We start from the raw sequence: 19,938 nt of genomic DNA, 5'->3' as shown, positions 1-19,938 counted from the left end.
GTTCAAGGTTGCAAACGAGTTAATTCTTCGACTGGTCAGTGATTTGAAAAACGTTAAAATTGTATATAGAAAAATGTTGACAATGTATTAAAAAAAAATTAAGCATTTGAAAATGTTAAATGTGTATAAAAATCATTCTCATGTAAAAAAATATACAATGTGTGTGAAAACAATTAATCATGCATTTAGTAAATGTCAATCAAGCATTTAAAAAAAGTTAAACAAGTATTTAAAAAATGTTAGTCAAGCATTTTAAAAATGTTAAATGTGTATAGAAAAATCATAATTACATATTACAAAAATAGTAGCTTTGTATTTAAAAAAATTTAATCAAGCATTTTAAAAATGTTAGAATGTGTTTTGAGAAAATGTTGACCATGTTTTAAGAAAATGTTAATCTTAACTTTAAAATTCATCAATCAAGCATTTGAAAAATGTTAAAAATCTGTAAACAAAAAATGTTGACCATGTATTAGAAATATATTAAACTTGTATCTAAAAAATAACAAACATGTATTAAAAGAATGTTCTTGACGTATACATTATTAAAACCAAAAGAAAAAAGAAAAATAAAACAACCAATGAAAACTGAAAATACAAAAGAAATCAAAGAAAGAAGAGAAAAAAACGAAGAAACAAGTGTAAAAATAATGGAAAACAATGAAACTGGCAAATAAAGAAAAGAAAATCAAAAAACCATTGAAAACCAAGAAAGACATTAAAAATCAAAAGATAGAAAGATAGAAAGAAAAATGGCTGACAGGCATGAAAGAAACAAATGGGAAACAAAAGAAAAACAAAAGAAAAAACAGAAAAAACGAAGTACGACAATGGAACAAAGGAAACCAAAGATTCTTTGAAGAAGAAACCAGAAAACCAAAAAAGAGAGGAAAAAACGCAGATGAAGATATCAGCGAATGATCTACAAACGAATGAAACGAGTACATGCTATTGGGACAGACCATACACGCGCAATGTGCAGGAAAAGATTCAATGAGACGGATGCCGAAATCACTAATTAAATGGTATTCTTTAGAAAGCCACCCCACCTCTCCAGGTTGCGACACGTCAAGTCACTTGTCGCAACCTGAGAATTCTCCTTTTCTTTTGTAGATTCACTTATTCAAAACTTTTTATCCCTTTAATCATGCGTCCAAATTTTAAACTGTTTTCACCGTTGGAATCCTCGTGTCGAGATCTTCGAAACTACATTCCATGTTGATACAAGCTTTTTTTCATGAAATAACCAAAAAAAAAAGCACATTTTTTTTTTCATTTTTCCCTTTTCTGGAGGGGCACGCGAAAGCAAATCTGTGCTATCATGAGAAGTAAAATATGTGCCTCTCCTGAAAGCAAAAAACACATTTTTCTCTTTTCCGAGAGGCACATCGCGGTAGAAATATACATGTTTTTTATTTTCTTCGAGAGCCATTGTCCCTCTCGTTGGGCAAATCTGTGCCTCCGCAATAAGTAAATCTGTGCTTTTCGCGGAAACAAAAAAAACACGCTTTTCGTGCATTTTTTCTGAAAATTGTTTTTGTTCATTACCCATGGAAAACCGGGTAAAAACCGAAAAGTCAAAAGAAGAGAAAAAAATCATTTAAAACTTGAAAACACGTATAGAAAAAGAAAACCGAAAGAAGCACCCAGCACACGACGCATAATGGCGGCGCGCTCTCAAGCCCACAAAAAACGACCCTTGCGGAAGTGCTTCTTGATTAGTTGCTCCCGACAAATGCAAGTCTGGCTACCTGCGAGATGTATATCATTCCCGGAATCTTAGCAGGAGAAAAAGAAAATCAGGCCGCCTTTTTTATTCCCGGAATCTTGCGAGGTCGACAACGGCCCATGGCCGGACCGCACACGGCCCGTGACGCCATTTTTACACAAACCACCCCGGATTCTTACGAAACTCTTCCCTCCATTCAAACCGACCTCGCAAGGCGCATCGCAGTCCAGGCTATAAAACCGCGAAAGCCCGAGCCGCCAGGTACCCAGGCGCAAAAGAGCCATCCTCCTCCTCCTCTGCCGCTCCCCACGTCCCACCCCCCAACAGGCTAGGGTTTCTCCAATGGCGATGGCGGCGGCGGCGGGCTCTTCCAGGCGCGTGCGGATGGACGACGACGAGCTTACCTTCGAGACCTCGGCGGGGCTGGAGGTCGTGGGGAGCTTCGACGCCATGGGCATCCGCGAGGACCTGCTCCGCGGCATCTACGGCTACGGCTTCGAGAAGCCCTCCGCCATCCAGCAGCGCGCCGTCGTCCCCATCATCGCCGGCCGCGACGTCATCGCCCAGGCCCAGTCCGGCACCGGCAAGACCTCCATGGTCTCCCTCTCCGTCTGCCAGCTCGTCGACACCAACATCCACGAGTAAGCCATTGCCCATCCCCCCCCCCCCCCCCCCCCCCCCCCTCCCTCTGCTACCCTCGCTCTCGCTGGATCGCCTTGGATTGCCATCGGCCGCTGCCACAACTCGTCTCAGTCGCCTAGATTCGTTCGTGCCGTGTGCGGGACCGCCCGTGTTCTGGATTTTGTGGTGGCATGTGTGATTTTGCAGTAGATTTGTGGGTGGAATCTGTTAAAAACATCTGCATACTAATAAACTGTTATTATACTGTATTATATTAGAGTTTCTTTATAACTGTTATTATATCATAGTTTCTTTATTTTTAGTTCTGTTAAACTGTAATATTCAAATCTCCCGGTACTGTTCTTACACTTTACTTTACACCTGGATAGTGTTGTTATTACAACTTAGAATTCTTGTTAAAATGTATTTTTTCTAAGATCAAAGCTCACTGTAATGTTCTTGTTAGAATGTATTTTTCTAAGATCAAAGCTCACGGTAATGTTCTTACACCCTGGTTTAGACTTGGTTATCACAGTAATGTGGAGTAGTTTATTTTGTATTTTTAGTTATGCTAAATTTTAATTTTCAAAGACTACCTGCACTGTTATTACACTGGTCTGTTATTGCAACTAGCTTTATTTTATTTTTAGTTCTGTTAAAATATAATTTTCTAAGCTGCAGTTCTTACACTGTGGTTCCACTTGGATTTTATTGTTATTGCAACCTAGTTTTATTGTATTTTTAGTTCTTTCTAACTGTAATTTTCAAACATCCAATTACTTTGTTCTTTAAATGCTAAAATGATGTTGTACCTGCAGTTTGGGTAACTGCTATTTTAGTTGATTTTACTGTAGTTTCAAAAAAATTGAGTGCTCCATTTGTAATTTCTCTTTGTTGTTTTTTTGTCCTTCCTCACTGTAAGACCTGCTGCAGTTAGATTGTGTATCTGTTCTTCCTAGGTTAAAAACGCAAATGCTCCTGTATTGGGTCAATTTCAGGTTGCATCAATCAATTGTCTTCTAAGTTCTAACTACATCATCTCCCCCCTTGCAACTTCATTTTTTTTGTCACTGTAGAACTGCTGAAAATTCCTACATTTTCATCATTTGTTTGTAGTAATTTGATGTAAAAGTGCACAAGAGCTTGCTACTGTTAAACAACATAGTGTCCTGTGTATATGCCTTCCAACATATGTTTGTAGGAATTTCTTATTCTTTAGAACTGTAATTGCTTGTTTATTACTCTGTAACTTTAACATTTCCTACCATCAGTGATTCTTTCAACATGAAAGAAGATGCAGAGGAATGATTTGTTTTTCAGGGAGTTGAAGGGAGGCTAACTCCAGGTGGATGTTTTCTTTCAGGTAACTCTCCTAACTTGTGGTTGTTTTGTCTGATGCAATAGCTTAAATTTGTTTGTCTCCTCCGCGATCAATTCGCTTGATTTGCTTTCCTGATGTCGCTTTTCTTAAGGATGCGCATATCTCTTGGCATAGGTCTGGGCTTTCCTTGTTATATGGGTGAACATTGTGGTTCCCCATCTGTGCTAGCGCCACCACATATTTGTTTTCTTATGCATTTACCAGTGTGTTACTGTGCGATTCACCATTGTTTACCTCTGTAGGGCACTAGCTTTGGTAATGTATATATAAAACACCTGCTAAGGAAGTGAAAGCTCAACTTAATATTGGGTACAATTTTGATGATGCAGGGTGCAAGCATTGATACTGTCACCAACTAGGGAACTGGCCACACAAACAGAGAGGGTGATGCAAGCTGTTGGGAACCACATGAGTGTCTCTGTGCATGCCTGTGTCGGTGGCAAAAGTATCGGTGAGGATATTAGGAAGCTTGAGGCTGGAGTGCATGTTGTTTCAGGAACCCCAGGGAGAGTATGTGATATGATCAAGAGAAGGACGTTGCGCACAAGAGCCATCAAGCTCCTAGTCCTGGTTAGTTTGCCATTGCCATACTGCATTTGTTTGTTTTTTGTTTGCTCTAAGTTTTTCAAGTGTTAATATTCTTTCATATTAGGATGAAGCTGATGAGATGTTGACCAGAGGTTTTAAGGATCAGATTTATGATGTCTACAGATACCCCCCCCCCCCCCCAGAACTTCAGGTTGGTCATTGAAGTTAAACCTTTCTCAAACTTCTCTTTTGTCTAGTTTATCAGTCTGTTCTGTCATCGTGCTGATGTGTTTTTACTACCTAATTCAAGTTGTCACCTGCTTGTATTTGTCTCTTTCACCTTTGGACTTGACTTTTTCCTTGTGCAATACCCATGTCTTGCATCTGTACTATAATCATCTTGCCAGTAGCTAGCCATGAATGTTTTTTTTTAACTATAGGGACAGATTTGTGTGCTCCTCGATTTATTGTTCCTTTCTGCCGTTGTTCATTTTTTTCAGCTTGTTATTGGTTGAGCATTTGTAACATTCTCTGCAGGTTGTCTTGATCTCTGCAACTCTGCCCCATGACATCTTGGAGATAACTAGCAAGTTCATGACTGATCCAGTCAGGGTCCTTGTGAAGCGTGATGAGTTGACCCTAGAGGTAAATGTCACCACTTGTTTTGCTTTAGTGTATTTTGTCTTATTTAGCACTTACATTTTTCATGTCATGTTTGTAGGGCATCAAACAATTCTTTGTTGCTGTTGAGAAGGAGGAATGGAAGTTTGATACGCTGTGCGATCTTTATGATACACTGACCATCACCCAAGCTGTCATTTTCTGCAATACTAAGAGAAAGGTAATGCGTAGCTCAGTTGATTGCTGTTGGTTACACTATGTTTTGTAGCGATGTGCTTCTTTGACTCCAAAAAGTGTATAAAATCTTGTCCAGATTTGTTAACCATGTCCAGTTGACATAATTGACGGTTCACAGCTTGCTAAACGATAGTTGTTCCCTTTTGGCCAGGTGGATTGGCTTACTGAAAGGATGCGCACCAACAACTTTACCGTATCAGCTATGCATGGTGACATGCCTCAAAAGGAAAGGGATGCGATTATGAGTGAGTTCAGGAGTGGCACGACCGGTGTTCTGATCACAACAGATGTTTGGGCTCGAGGGCTGGATGTTCAGCAGGCAAGTCTTGTTGCCCAGTTTTAGCTTTTTCATTTGTTGTTACCCTTAAGCACGCTGTTGAATGATTCTTATTTTGGTTACTGACTGAATGAATTTGCCTTTGTTCAGGTCTCTCTTGTCATTAATTATGATCTCCCAAATAATCGTGAGCTTTACATCCATCGCATCGGTCGCTCTGGGCGGTTTGGGCGCAAGGTAAAGTTACACACCCCTGTGCAGAACTTGAGTCAGCCCTCTTCTCCTATGTACCGTCGCTTAAAGCAATAAAACTAACAAGTAGTAATCTGGCGATATGTAATGAAGGTTATTTTTGTTTAAACTATGGAAAGTGAACATGTAGCATGTGACTCTTCTGAAACAAATAAATGTTTGCTCTCTGCATCCCAAATGCTGCCGACTCAGTTTATGTGCTGGAGCAAAATGATTTTGATTGCACAATTAGTACTCTTGTTGCTTGACATATGTTTTTGAAAATGATGTGCAGGGTGTGGCGATCAACTTTGTGCGCAAGGATGACATCCGTATCCTGAGGGACATTGAGCAGTACTACAGCACGCAGATTGACGAGATGCCGATGAACGTGGCCGATCTGATCTGAGCACTGGACCGGAGCGGTGATGTTTGGCCATGACGTATTGCTGCCGCTGCTACTTGGTTCCGTTTGTTGCTTATGGGCGGGTAGTGAACATGGAGTGTTTTATATTCTTTCTTCGAGAACCAGACGACATGGCAGACACTCTGCTTATTTGAATCTCGTATTTTAATTAGGATTTGGCTTTTACTACACTATAATGTTTTGGCGCTGATGATATAATGCCACGATCCTGTTACTTTCTTAAACCCGTTTGATTGGGTTCCACCTGCATGTTGTGCTTTTTTTTTTGTTGAACATGCATTTTGCAAAGTTCTAATCTACTCCTATAAAAGCATGGAAGGACAGATCCAACTCATAATCTAGAAAGTCTAATCACAAAATCTAAAGGTCCAAGACCTTTCAATGTTGAGCGCGTAGCACCACGGTAAATTACAGACGCTGCCACCGCAGAGAAGATTGCCTAAGCTCCCCGGTTGGAGCGCCTACTCCTACCTACCACAACGCCGCCTGGGAGCCAGCGGCGGTAGAATCGGGGAGCTCCTATAGGCCGCTCGCTGCGGCAAAGTGCTGGCGCTTTGCACAGGAGCGGCTAGCGTGGGCCGGCCCATTTACAGTGGCATGCGGCGGTGCGTTCCCGAGATGAAAAAATAAAAACATTTTTCGAATTCTCGTACAAATTTTGTAAAACAGGAACATTTTGATGATGTGAACAAATTTGAAAAAGGGGAACATTTCTTGAATTTGTGAACAAAAAATAAAAATGTTTACTTTTTAAAACTTCCAGAACATTTTTTGAATTTGTGAACAAAAATGAAAAACATGAACTATTATTGAATTTGTGAACAAATTAGGAAAGCAGGAACATTTTCTTCAATTCCCAAACAATTTTTTAATCTTGAGAACAAATTTTGAAGCAGAGAACAAACTTGAAAAATCCTGAATAAATTTGGAAGTGTGAACAATTTTTTTGAAGTACGAACTTTTTTTGAATTTTAAGAACATATTTTGAAACGAATAACAAATTTGAAAAATCCCGAACAAATTTGGAAGCGCGCACATTTTTTTAATATGTGAACAAAAAATTGAAATCCGGTACATTTTCTGAATTTTGAAAGTTTTGTACTTTCTTGTGTAACAAGAACAGATTTTGAATTTTGAGAACATTTTTTGGAAACACGAACAAAATTTAAATTTTTCAATTTTTTTTAAAAAAGAGAAGAAAAGAAAAAGAAATAAAAATGAAAATCGTAAACATTTTGTAAAACTGCGAACAAGTTCTGAGAAAGAAAAATAAACTTGAAAAAGAAAAAGAAACAAAAAACAAAAAACGAAAAAAATAAAAAAAAACAGAAACGAAAAAAGAGAAATGAGAAAACAATGAAAGCCGGAAAAGAACCAGAAAAAAACGATATAGGAAAAAACCCGGTTCAGGGAACCTTCTAGAAGGTTTCCAAAACCGGTTGGACGCATTATGTATAAGTGGGCCGGCCCAGGTTTGTCGCTCGCTGCGCTGCCCTGTGCCGTAGCCCGACATTTTGCTGCAGCGAGCGGCGAATAGGGATTTCTGTAGAATCGGCTCCGGGGTGGTCGGGCATCCACATGTCGCCCCCAAGCGCCGATATCGGCCCATTCCTGGCCGCGTTTCGGCCCACTTTCGGTGAAAAATGGTCCGGTATCGGCGCGAATCGGCCCATATTCGGCGTAGTTTTTGTGTCACATGCATCATAGCAAATTAATACAAATCAAAATAGTTCAACAAATAGTACAACAACAAATAGTTCAATACAAATTATATAGTTCAAGAAATAAAAACTCATATTTCATCACACGTTGAGCTAGGCGTCGCCCTTGATCCTCCATAGGTGCTCCACCAGATCTTGCTGCAGTTGTTGATGCACCTGTGAGTCTCGGATCTCTTGACGCATATTTGAGGTAGGCAGTCCAGGTTGCCGGTAGCTGGTGATCAACTTCGGCTAGAGGTCCCTGCCTGTAGTATGGTTCAGTGTCAAACATTGGCTCTTCCTGCTCGCTCTCGATGATTATGTTGTGCAAGATGACACATCAAGTCATGATCTCCCACATTTGATCTTTCGACCCGGTCTGAGCAGGGTACCGGACAACAGCAAATCGAGATTGGAGCACACCAAATGCCCGCTCGACATCCTTCCTGCAAGCCTCCTGCACCTTGGCAAACTGGGACTTCTTGCCTCCTGGCACAGCGTTTCAGATAGTCTTCACAAATGTAGACCATTTCGGATAGATGCCATCTGTTAAGTAGTACCCCTTGTTGCAGTGCCGCCCATTGACCTCGAAGTTCACCGGAGGACAATGACCTTCAATAAGCTTGGCAAAGACAGGGGAGCACTGCAGCACGTTGATGTCATTGTGAGTTCCTGGCATACCAAAGAAGGAGTGCCAAATCCAGAGGTCCTATGTGGCCACCGCCTCAAGTACCACACTGAAACCGCCTTTGGCGCCTTTGTACATCCCCTGCCAAGAAAATGGGCAGTTCTTCCATTTCCAATGCATGCAGTCGATGCTTCCAAGCATCCCAGGAAATCCTCTTGCTGCATTCTGTGCTAGGATCCGAGCAGTGTCTTCCGCATTGGGTGTTCGCAAGTATTGCGGTCCAAACACTGCCACCACTGCCCTGCAGATCTTGTAGAAACACTCAATTGTCGTGGACTCGGCCATGCGCCCATAGTCGTCGAGTGAATCACCGGGAGCTTGATACGTCTCCAACGTATCTATAATTTTTTATTATTCCATGCTATATTATATTCTGTTTTGGATGTTTAATGGGCTTTATCACACACTTTTATATTATTTTTGGGACTAACCTATTAACCGGAGGCCTAGCCCAAATTGCTGTTTTTTTGCCTATATCAGTGTTTCGCAGAAAAAGAATATCAAACGGAGTCCAAATGGAATGAAACCTTCGGGAGCGTTATTTTTGGAAAAAACGTGATCCAGAGGACTTGGAGTGGACGTCAAGAAACGAACGAGGGAGCCACGAGGCAGGGGCGCGCCTACCCCCCCTGGGCGCGCCCTCCACCCTCGTGGGCCCCTCGTAGCTCCACCGACCTACTTCTTCCTCCTATATATACCTACGTACCCCGAAGACATCCAGGAGCACCACGAAACCCTATTTCCACCTCGGCAACCTTCTGTACCCGTGAGATCCCATCTTGGGGCCTTTTCCGGCGCTCCGCCAGAGGGGGCATTGATCACGGAGGGCTTCTTCATCAACACCATGGCCTCTCCGATGATGTGTGAGTAGTTTACCTCAGACCTTCGGGTCCATAGTTATTAGCTAGATGGCTTCTTATCTCTCTTTGGACCGCAATACAAAGTTCTCCTCGTTTCTCTTGTAGATCTATTCGATGTAATCTTCTTTTGCGGTGTGTTTGTCGAGGTCCGATGAATTGTGGGTTTATGATCAAGATTATGTATGAACAATATTTGAATCTCCTCTGAATTCTTTTATGTATGATTGGTTATCTTTGCAAGTCTCTTTGAATTATCAGTTTGGTTTGGCCTACTAGATTGATCTTTCTTGCAATGGGAAAAGTGCTTAGCTTTGGGTTCAATCTTGCGGTGCTTGATCCCAGTAACAGTAGGGGAAACGACACGTATTGTATTGTTGCCATCGAGGATAAAAATATGGGGTTTATATCATATTGCTTGAGTTTATCCCTCTACATCATGTCATCTTGCTTAAAGCGTTACTCCGTTCTTATGAACTTAATACTCTGGATGCATGCTGGATAGCGGTCGATGTGTGGAGTAATAGTTGTAGATGCAGAATTGTTTCGGTCTACTTGTCTCGGACGTGACGCCTATATACATGATCATGCCTAGATATTCTCATAACTATGCTCAATTCTATCAATTGCTCGACAGTAATTTGTTCACCCACCGTAATACTTATGCTATCTTGAGAGAAGCCACTAGTGAAACCTATGGCCCCCGGGTCTATTCTCCATCATATTAATCTTCCGTCAACTAGCTATTTCTATCGCCGTTTATTTTGCTTTCTTTTCTTTTACTCTTTATCATAAAAATACCAAAAATATTATCTTATCATCTCTATCAGATCTCACTTTTGCAAGTGGCCGTGAAGGGATTGACAACCCCTTTATCGCGTTGGTTGCAAGGTTCTTATTTGTTTGTGTAGGTGCAAGGGACTTGAGGATGGCCTCCTACTGGATTGATAGCTTGGTTCTCAAAAACTGAGGGAAATACTTACGCTTTGCTGCATCACCCTTTCCTCTTCAAGGGAAAACCAACGCAGTGCTCAAGAAGGATTTCTGGCGCCGTTGCCGGGGAGGCCTACACCAAGTCAAGTCAAGATTTGACTCCCGACAACGAGCCATTTCTGGCGCCGTTGCCGGGGAGTCTACGCACAAGTCAAGACATACCAAGTACCCATCACAAACTCTTATCCCTCGCATTACATTATTTGCCATTTGCCTCTCATTTTCCTCTCCCCCACTTCACCCTTGCCGTTTTATTCGCCTTCTTCCCGTATGCCTTTCTGTTTGTGTTTCCACGTGCCTTCTATTTGCTTGCTAAAAATCTATTGATATGGATCCACTTAAAGTGTTCTACTTGGATCATCTTCGATCCTTATGCGCTCGTGCTGAAACCCCAACTAGCCTAGTTGATGGGAAATCTTTAGATGAGCATGCTCATTTTGTGCGTCACCGTTTGTCTGAAAAAGGGAGACTCATATGGAATCAAATAAACAGATTGATGTGTTATGCTTGGAATCTTTGTGAAATTTGTGATATTACTTGTTGCTCTAAGAACCCTAAAAAACACCTTCCCTACCTATGTGAGTTTAATGAAAATGAAATCTTATCTTCTTATGCAAAGGGTGTTTATAGTTACTACGATATCGAACAAATTGAAGAATTTGTCGCTTTTAAGGGTGCTTATGAAGTCGCTTCTTTGATTGAAAAGTATGATATTACTCTTTACGAATCTGAAAATTTTGAAATACTTGAATATTGCTATGAAAACTATGCTCTTAATGTCTATGTCAAAGAATTTATTGAAAGAATGACCGTTGCTTCTAAAGAAAATAATGATTTGCATGAACCTATAGATAATTATGATTCCGGTGATTTGATTGAAATATCCCTTGATGAACATGATGCTTTTTGTGGCCATGATGCCAATATTTATGAAGATGAATTTGCTATAGTTCCTTATGTTAAACAGGAGATCGTTGCTATTGCACCCATACTTGATAGCTCCTTGAATAAAAAGCATGATTGCAATGATTTTACTATAAATTCTCTTGATGTCAATGGTGCTAATAATATGCAAAACCCTAAGCTTGGGGATGCTAAGATTGCTATGTCTACTACTTGTTGCAATGATCATGATTGGGGTGATTCTTCTTATGATCTTGAAAATTTATTTATGTTGGGAAACATAGTAATTTCAAAAATTTCCTACGCACACGCAAGATCATGGTGATGCATAGCAACGAGAGGGGAGAGTGTTGTCCACGTACCCTCGTAGACCGAAAGCGGAAGCGTTATTACAACGCGGTTGATGTAGTCGTACGTCTTCACGATCCGACCGATCAAGTACCGAACGCACGGCACCTCCGAGTTCTACACACGTTCAGCTCGATGACGTCCCTCGAACTCCGATCCAGCCGAGTGTTGAGGGAGAGTTTCGTCAGCACGACGGTGTGGTGGCGATGATGATGTTCCACCGACGCAGGGCTTCGCATAAGCTCCGCAACGGTATTATCGAGGTGTAATATGGTGGAGGGGGGCACCGCACATGGCTAAAATATCGTATATCAATTGTGTGTCTATGGGGTGCCCCCCTTCCCCCGTATATAAAGGAGCAAGGGGAAGAGGGCCGGCCAAGGGGAGATGGCGCGCCCAAGGGGGGAGTCCTACTCCCACCGGGAGTAGGACTCCTCCTTTCCTTGTGGGAGTAGGAGAAGGGAAGGGGGAAGGAGAAAGAAGGAAGGGGGCGCCCCCCCTCCCTAGTCCAATTCGGACTAGCCCATGGGGAGGGGTGTGGCCACCCTTTGGGGTCTTTCCCTCCTTTCCCGTATGGCCCATTAAGGCCCAATACGAATTCCCGTAACTCTCCGGTACTCCAAAAAATACCCGAATCACTCGGAACCTTTCCGAAGTCTGAATATAGTCGTCCAATATATCGATCTTTATGTCTCGGCCATTTCGAGACTCCTCGTCATGTCCCCGATCTCATCCGGGACTCCGAACTCCTTCGGTACATCAAAACTCAATAAAACTGTCATCGTAACGTTAAGCGTGCGGACCCTACGGGTTCGAGAACTATGTAGACATGACCGAGACACCTCTCCAGTCAATAACCAATAGCGGGACCTGGATGCCCATATTGGCTCCCACATATTCTACGAAGATCTTTATCGGTCAGACCGCATAACAACATACATTGTTCCCTTTGTCATCGGTATGTTACTTGCCCGAGATTCGATCATCGGTATCTCGATACCTAGTTCAATCTCGTTACCGGCAAGTCTCTTTACTCGTTCCGTAATACATCATCCCGCAACTAACTCATTAGTCACAATGCTTGCAAGGCTTATAGTGATGTGTATTACTGAGTGGGCCCAGAGATACCTCTCCGACAATCGGAGAGACAAATCCTAATCTCGAAATACGCCAACCCAACAAGTACCTTTGGAGACACCTGTAGAGCACCTTTATAATCACCCATTTACGTTGTGACGTTTGATAGCACACAAAGTGTTCCTCCGGTAAACGGGAGTTGCATAATCTCATAGTCATAGGAACATGTATAAGTCATGAAGAAAGCAATAGCAACATACTAAACGATCGGGTGCTAAGCTAACGGAATGGGTCAAGTCAATCACGTCATTCTCCTAATGAGGTGATCCCATTAATCAAATGACAACTCATGTCTATGGCTAGGAAACATAACCATCTTTGATTAACGAGCTAGTCAAGTAGAGGCATACTAGTGACACTCTGTTTGTCTATGTATTCACACATGTATTATGTTTCCGGTTAATACAATTCTAGCATGAATAATAAACATTTATCATGATATAAGGAAATATATAATACTTTACTATTGCCTCTAGGGCATATTTCCTTCAATTTAAGCCCCATGATAAATATGAGATTGATAATAGTGTTTGCAATATTATTGAAAGTGGATTTGGAAGAGTGTCAACTTTAGATCCCACTATTTTGGAAGACTGTCAACTTCGCATGCATGTGGATCATGTTGAGAATATGTTATGTGATAGCTATTTTGTTGAATTTGCTTATGATCCCACATGTAATTATTATGAGAGAGGAAAATATGGTGTTAGAAATTTTCATGATAATAAATTACCTCTCGTTATGTTGAGATTGCTATTGTTTCTTTCCGCTTCCTTGCATATGCTAGTTTTTGCTTGCTATGATAATTTGTTTGCCTATAAGATGCCTATGCATAGGAAGTATGTTAGACTTAGATGTGTTCGTCACGTGTTTTATGATTCTCTCTTTGTGTTTCAATTATTATCTTCATGTGAGCATCATTGAAATCTCAATGCCTAGCTAGGGGCGTTAAACGATAGCGCTTGTTGGGAGGCAACCCAATTTTTTTTTTGCTTTTTGCTTCTGTTTAGGAATAAATATTTGATCTAGCCTCTGGTTAGATGTGTTTTTATGTTTTAATTAGTGTTTGTGCCAAGTGAAACCTATATGATCTTCTTGGATGATAGTTATTTGATCTTGCTGAAAATTCCAGAAACTTTCTGTTCACGAAAACAATTGTTAAAAATCACCAGAACGAGATAAAATACTGATTCCAATTGCAGAAGATCAATAAACAAATTATCTAGGTATTCCTATTTTGGTAGATTTTTATAAGTTCCACAAGTTTGCGTTTGATACAGATTACTACAGACTGTTCTGTTTTTGACAGATTCTGTTTTTCGTGTGTTGTTTGCTTATTTTGATGAATCTATGGTCAGTAAAAGAGTTTATAAACCATAGAGAAGTTGGAATAAAGTAGGTTTAACACCAATATAAATAAAGAATGAGTTCAATACAGTACCTTGAAGTGGTGTTTTGTTTTCTTTCGCTAACGGAGCTCACGAGATTTTCTGTTAAGTTTTGTGTTGTGAAGTTTTCAAGTTTTGGGTAAGGATTTGATGGATTATGGAAGAAGGAGTGGCAAGAGCCTAAGCTTGGGGATTCCCAAGGCACCCCAAGATAAATCTAAGGACACCAAAAAGCCAAAGCTTGGGGATGCCCCGGAAGGCATCCCCTCCTTCGTCTTCGTCCATCGGTAACTTTACTTGGAGCTATATTTTTATTCACCACATGATATGTGTTTTGCTTGGAGCGTCTTGCATGATTTGAGTCTTTGATTTTTAGTTTACCACAATCATCCTTTCTGTACACACCTTTTGAGAGAGACACACATGATTCGGAATTTTTTAGAATACTCTATGTGCTTCACTTATATCTTTTGAGCTATATAGTTTTTGCTCTAGTGCTTCACTTATATCTTTTAGCACGGTGGTGGTTATGTTTTATAGAAACTATTGTTCTCTCATGATTAACTTATATCATTTTTGAGAGTCCTACAAAACAGCATGGTAATTTGCTTAAATTGTGAAATTAGTCCTAATATGATAGGCATCCTAAACGATAGCGCTTGTTGGGAGGCAACCCAATTTTATTTTAGTTTTTCGCTTTTTGATTCTTTTTAGGAATAAATCTTTGATCCAGCCTCTGGTTAGATTTGTCTTTGTGTTTTAATTAGTGTTTGTGCCAAGTAAAACCTATAGGATCCTCTTGGATGATAGTTATTTGATCTTGCTGAAAATTCCAGAAACTTTCTGTTCACGAAATGTTTTGTTAAAAATCACCAGAACGTGATAAAAATACTGATTCCAATTGCAGAATATCAATAAACAAATTATATAGGTCCTCCTATTTTGGTAGAGTTTTCTAAGTTTCACAAGTTTGCGTTAGTTACAGATTACTACAGACCATTCTGTTTTTGACAGATTCTGTTTTTCGTGTGTTGTTTGCTTATGTTGATGAGTCTATGGTTAGTAAAAGAGTTTATAAACCATATAGAAGTTGGAATACAGTAGGTTTAACACCAATATAAATAAATAATGAGTTAAATACAGTACCTTGAATTGGTGTTTTGTTTTCTTTCGCTAACGGAGCTCACGAGATTTTCTGTTAAGTTTTGTGTTGTGAAGTATTCAAGTTTTGGGTAAGGATTTGATGGATTATGGAACAAGGAGTGGCAAGAGCCTAAGCTTGGGGATGCCCAAGGCACCCCAAGGTAAATCTAAGGACACCAAAAAGCCAAAGCTTGGGGATGCCCTGGAAGGCATCCCCTCCTTCGTCTTCGTAACTTTACTTGGAGCTATATTTTTATTCACCACATGATATGTGTTTTGCTTGGAGTGTCTTGTATGGTTTGTGTCTTTTCTTTTTAGTTTACCACAATCATCCTTGCTGTACACACCTTTTGAGAGAGACACACATGATTCAGAATTTGTTAGAATACTCTATGTGCTTCACTTATATCTTTTGAGCTATATAGTTTTTGCTCTAGTGCTTCACTTATATCTTTTAGAGCACGGTGGTGGTTTTGTTTTATAGAAACTATTGTTCTCTCATGCTTAACTTATATTATTTTGAGAGTCCTACAAAACAGCATGGTAATTTGCTTAAATTGTGAAATTAGTCCTAATATGATAGGCATCCAAGATTAGTAAAAACTTTCTTATAAGTGCGTTGAATACTAAGGAAAGTTTGATGCTTGATGATTGTTTTGAGAAATGGAGGTAGTAATATTAAAGTTGTGCTAGTTGAGTAATTGTGAATTTGAGAAATACTTGTTCTAAAGTTTGTGATTCCCGTAGCATGCACGTATGGTGAACCGTTATGTGATGAAGTCGGAGCATGATTTATTTATTGATTGTCTTCCTTATGAGTGGCGGTCGGGGACGAGCAATGGTCTTTTCCTACCAATCTACCCCCCTAGGAGCATGCGCGTAGTACTTTGTTTCGATAACTAATAGATTCTTGCAATAAGTATGTGAGTTCTTTATGACTAATGTTGAGTCCATGGATTATACGCACTCTCATCCTTCCACCATTGCTAGCCTCTCTAATACCGCACACCTTTCGCCGGTATCATATACCCACCATATACCTTGCTCAAAACAGCCACCATACCTACCTATCATGGCATTTCCATAGCCATTCTGAGATATATTGCCATGCAACTTACCACCGCTCCTTATATTATGACACGCTTCGTCATTGTCATATTGCTTTGCATGATAATGTAGTTGACATCGTATTTGTGGCAAAGCCACCGTTCATAATTTTCATACATGTCACTCTTGATTCGTTACATATCCCGGTACTCCGCCGGAGGCATTCACATAGAGTCATACTTTGTTCTAAGTATTGAGTTGTAATTCTTGAGTTGTAAGAAAATAAAAGTGTGATGATCATCATTATTAGAGCATTGTCCCAAGTGAGGAAAGGATGATGGAGACTATGATTCCCCCACCAGTCGGGATGAGACTCCGGACGAAAAAAAGAAGAAAAAAAAGAGGCCAAAAGAAAAAAAAGAAAAAGGCCCAAAAAAATGAGAGAAAAAGAGAGAAACAATGTTACTATCCTTTTTCCACACTTGTGCTTCAAAGTAGCACCATGATCTTCATGATAGAGAGTCTCCTATGTTGTCACTTTCATATACTAGTGGGAATTTTACATTATAGAACTTGGCTTGTATATTCCAATGATGGGCTTCCTCAAAATGCCCTAGGTCTTCGTGAGCAAGCGAGTTGGATGCACACCCACTTAGTTTCTTTTGTTGAGCTTTCATACACTTATAGATCTAGTGCATCTGTTGCATGACAATCCCTACTCACTCACATCGATATCTATTGATGGGCATCTCCATAGCCCGTTGATACGCCTAGTTGATGTGAGACTATCTTCTCCATTTTGTCTTCTCCACAACCACCATTCTATTCCACATATAGTGCTATGTCCATGGCTCACGGTCATGTATTGCGTGAAGATTGAAAAGGTTTGAGAACATCAAAAGTATGAAACAAATACTTTGTGTGATGAAGATAGAACATAGCCAGACTATATGATTTTGTAGGGATAACTTTCTTTGGCCATGTTACTTTGAGAATAAATAATTGCTTAGTTAGTATGCTTGAAGTATTATTACTTTTATGCCAATATTAAAATTTTATCTTGAATATTTCGGATCTGAATATTCATACCACAAATAAGAGAATTACATTGAAAATTATGCTAAGTAGCATTCCACATCAAAAAATTCTATTTTTATCATTTACCTACTCGAGGACGAGCAGGAATTAAGCCTGGGGATGCTTGATACGTCTCCAACGTATCTATAATTTTTGATTGTTACATGCTATACTATATTCTGTTTTGGATGTTTAATGGGCTTTATCATACACTTTTATATTCTTTTTGGGACTAACCTATTAACCGGAGGCCCAGCCCAAATTGCTGTTTTTTGCCTATTTCAGTGTTTCGCAGAAAAAGAATATCAAACGGAGTCCAAACGGAATGAAACCTTCGGGAGCGTTATTTTTGGAACAAACATGATCTAGAGGAATTGGAGTGGACGTCAAGAAACGAACGAGGAAGCCACGAGGCAGGGGGGCGCGCCTACCCCCTAGACGCGCCCTCCACCCTTGTGGGCCCCTCGTAGCTCCACCGACCTACTTCTTCCTCCTATATATATCTATGTACCCCGAAAACATCCAGGAGCACCACGAAACCCTATTTCCACCGCCGCAACCTTCTGTACCCGTGAGATCCCATCTTGGGGCCTTTTTCGGCGCTCCGCCGGAGGGGCATTGATCACGAAGGGCTTCTGCATCAACACCATGGCCTCTTCGCTGATGTGTGAATAGTTTACCTCAGACCTTCGGGTCCATAGTTATTAGCTAGATGGATTCTTCTCTCTCTTTGGATCTTAATACAAAGTTCTCCTCGTTTCTCTTGGAGATCTATTCACTGTAATCTTCTTTTGCGGTGTGTTTGTCGAGATCTGATGAATTGTGGGTTTATGATCAAGATTATCTATGAACAATATTTGAATCTCCTCTGAATTCTTTTATGTATGATTGGTTATCTTTGCAAGTCTCTTCGAATTATCAGTTTGGTTTGGCCATCTAGATTGATCTTTCTTGCAATGGGAGAAGTGCTTAGCTTTGGGTTCAATCTTGTGGTGCTCGATCCCAGTGACAGTAGGGGAAACGACACGTATTGTATTGTTGCCATCGAGGATAAAAAGATGGGGTTTATATCATATTGCATGAGTTTATCCCTCTACATCATGTCATCTTTCTTAATGCGTTACTCCGTTCTTATGAACTTAATACTCTAGATGCATGCTGGATAGCGGTCGATGTGTGGAGTAATAGTAGTAGATGCAGAATCGTTTCGGTCTACTTGTCACGAACGTGATGCCTATATACATGATCATACCTAGATATTCTCATAACTATGCTCAATTCTATCAATTGCTCGACAGTAATTTGTTCACCCATCGTAATACTTATACTATCTTGAGAGAAGCCACTAGTGAAACCTCTTCTTGGTACAAGAACATCGTAATACTCGCCGAGGTCGACATCATCCACCGGCTCCGCCACAAGAACATTGTCCCTCTTCTTGGTACGTCGTTAATTGCTCAATGCATGTCTAGTGACTGTACTCCCTCCGTAAACTAATACGTATAAAAGTGTTTAGATCACTACTTTAATTATCTAAATGCTCTTATATTAGTTTACATAGGGAGTACATCTTAATTATTAGACACCTGTATATGTTTCACAGTCTTTAAACAACATATGTTTATCGGATTTGAGAGGGCCCCACCTTGTCATATATTTCCTAGGACTAAAATGCCCCTAGATTAAAACACGTCCCCACCTTGTCATTAGTACTTTTGAGTACCTTCGAGTACTTTCATCCGCGTACTTTCGAGCACTACGTATGTATGCGCCGTTAGATCGAGACAAACGAACGGCTCCAAAAAATGCCAACTACTGTAGAAATTGTGGGGGCAGTCTTTAAAAACTTAACCATCTCTATTCCCTGGTTGATGATAGTAGCAGATGATAGTGGCAGGGAATACAGAGATCACATACAAAGCGATCTCTTTGTTCCTTGTTTTTTAATTTGGCACAAAACTTGTTTTATATCTTTGTTTCGGTTGTAGACTGACTATATATGTATACTTGAACCTAGCCACGTGTTTGAAAACTTGGACGAAATAATATCAAGATAGTTTCTCTGCATTCAAAGTTAAGAGCCAGTTTGGAGTTCATAAGAAACAAAGACTTAAGCAAAAACTAATGCGTTAAATGGACTATGCACTATGCCGTTTGAGAAACTTAGCTTCCATCTATTTTTGGTTGCAAACTTAATTTCCATTTGAACTTCAACTGCGAGTAGGTTTTCATCTATTTTAATTTGGTTGGTACATTAAAGTTACGTCCTCCTCTCTAAAATAGATGATGTTCCAGACTTTGGCACTCCCTTCAGCAATAAACGTCCTTGAACATTACGTTTGAAATGCATATATTCACAGAAATTATAAAACGATGCCGTGAAAATATTATTCACCGCAAATCAAATTTATTATTTGAGCTTATAAATCTAAATAAGGCAAATTTTAGTATGATTTCTTTTCATTAAGGGTCAATGACAAAATAGTATCACTGTGTGTAGTTTAGGATATCTATTTTGAAAGAGGGAGGGAATGCTTCATCTATTTTTTTAAATGCATTAATAGCTTTATTTGTGTACAACTATAGTAACCTTAATGCACTGTTA

The 19,938-nt window shown here is 40.1% G+C and overlaps 1 protein-coding gene across 2 annotated transcripts in view; it reads left to right on the top strand.

The window, feature by feature from the left end:
• Positions 1-6,276, top strand: part of LOC109746557 (eukaryotic initiation factor 4A-III homolog B) — a 102,894-nt gene extending 96,618 nt beyond the window's left edge. The window contains exons 2-9 of one of the 2 annotated variants that reach the window (XM_073509452.1): positions 1,991-2,370; positions 4,061-4,301; positions 4,384-4,470; positions 4,797-4,904; positions 4,981-5,100; positions 5,269-5,436; positions 5,545-5,631; positions 5,921-6,276. In XM_073509452.1, the coding sequence (XP_073365553.1) occupies positions 1,991-2,370; positions 4,061-4,301; positions 4,384-4,470; positions 4,797-4,904; positions 4,981-5,100; positions 5,269-5,436; positions 5,545-5,631; positions 5,921-6,034 (1,305 nt within the window). In that variant the 3' untranslated portion in view covers positions 6,035-6,276. Of the gene's footprint in view, positions 1-1,990; positions 2,371-4,060; positions 4,302-4,383; positions 4,471-4,796; positions 4,905-4,980; positions 5,101-5,268; positions 5,437-5,544; positions 5,632-5,920 lie in introns of those variants that run through there. The other variant, XM_073509451.1, reaches the window with a different exon arrangement.
• The last annotated feature ends 13,662 nt before the right edge of the window (positions 6,277-19,938 follow it).

Source organism: Aegilops tauschii, chromosome 2 (assembly GCF_002575655.3).
Source record: "Aegilops tauschii subsp. strangulata cultivar AL8/78 chromosome 2, Aet v6.0, whole genome shotgun sequence".
Classification (NCBI taxonomy): domain Eukaryota; kingdom Viridiplantae; phylum Streptophyta; class Magnoliopsida; order Poales; family Poaceae; genus Aegilops; species Aegilops tauschii.
Note: the sequence above shows the minus strand (reverse complement) of the source record. Positions and strands in the feature narration are given on the sequence as shown.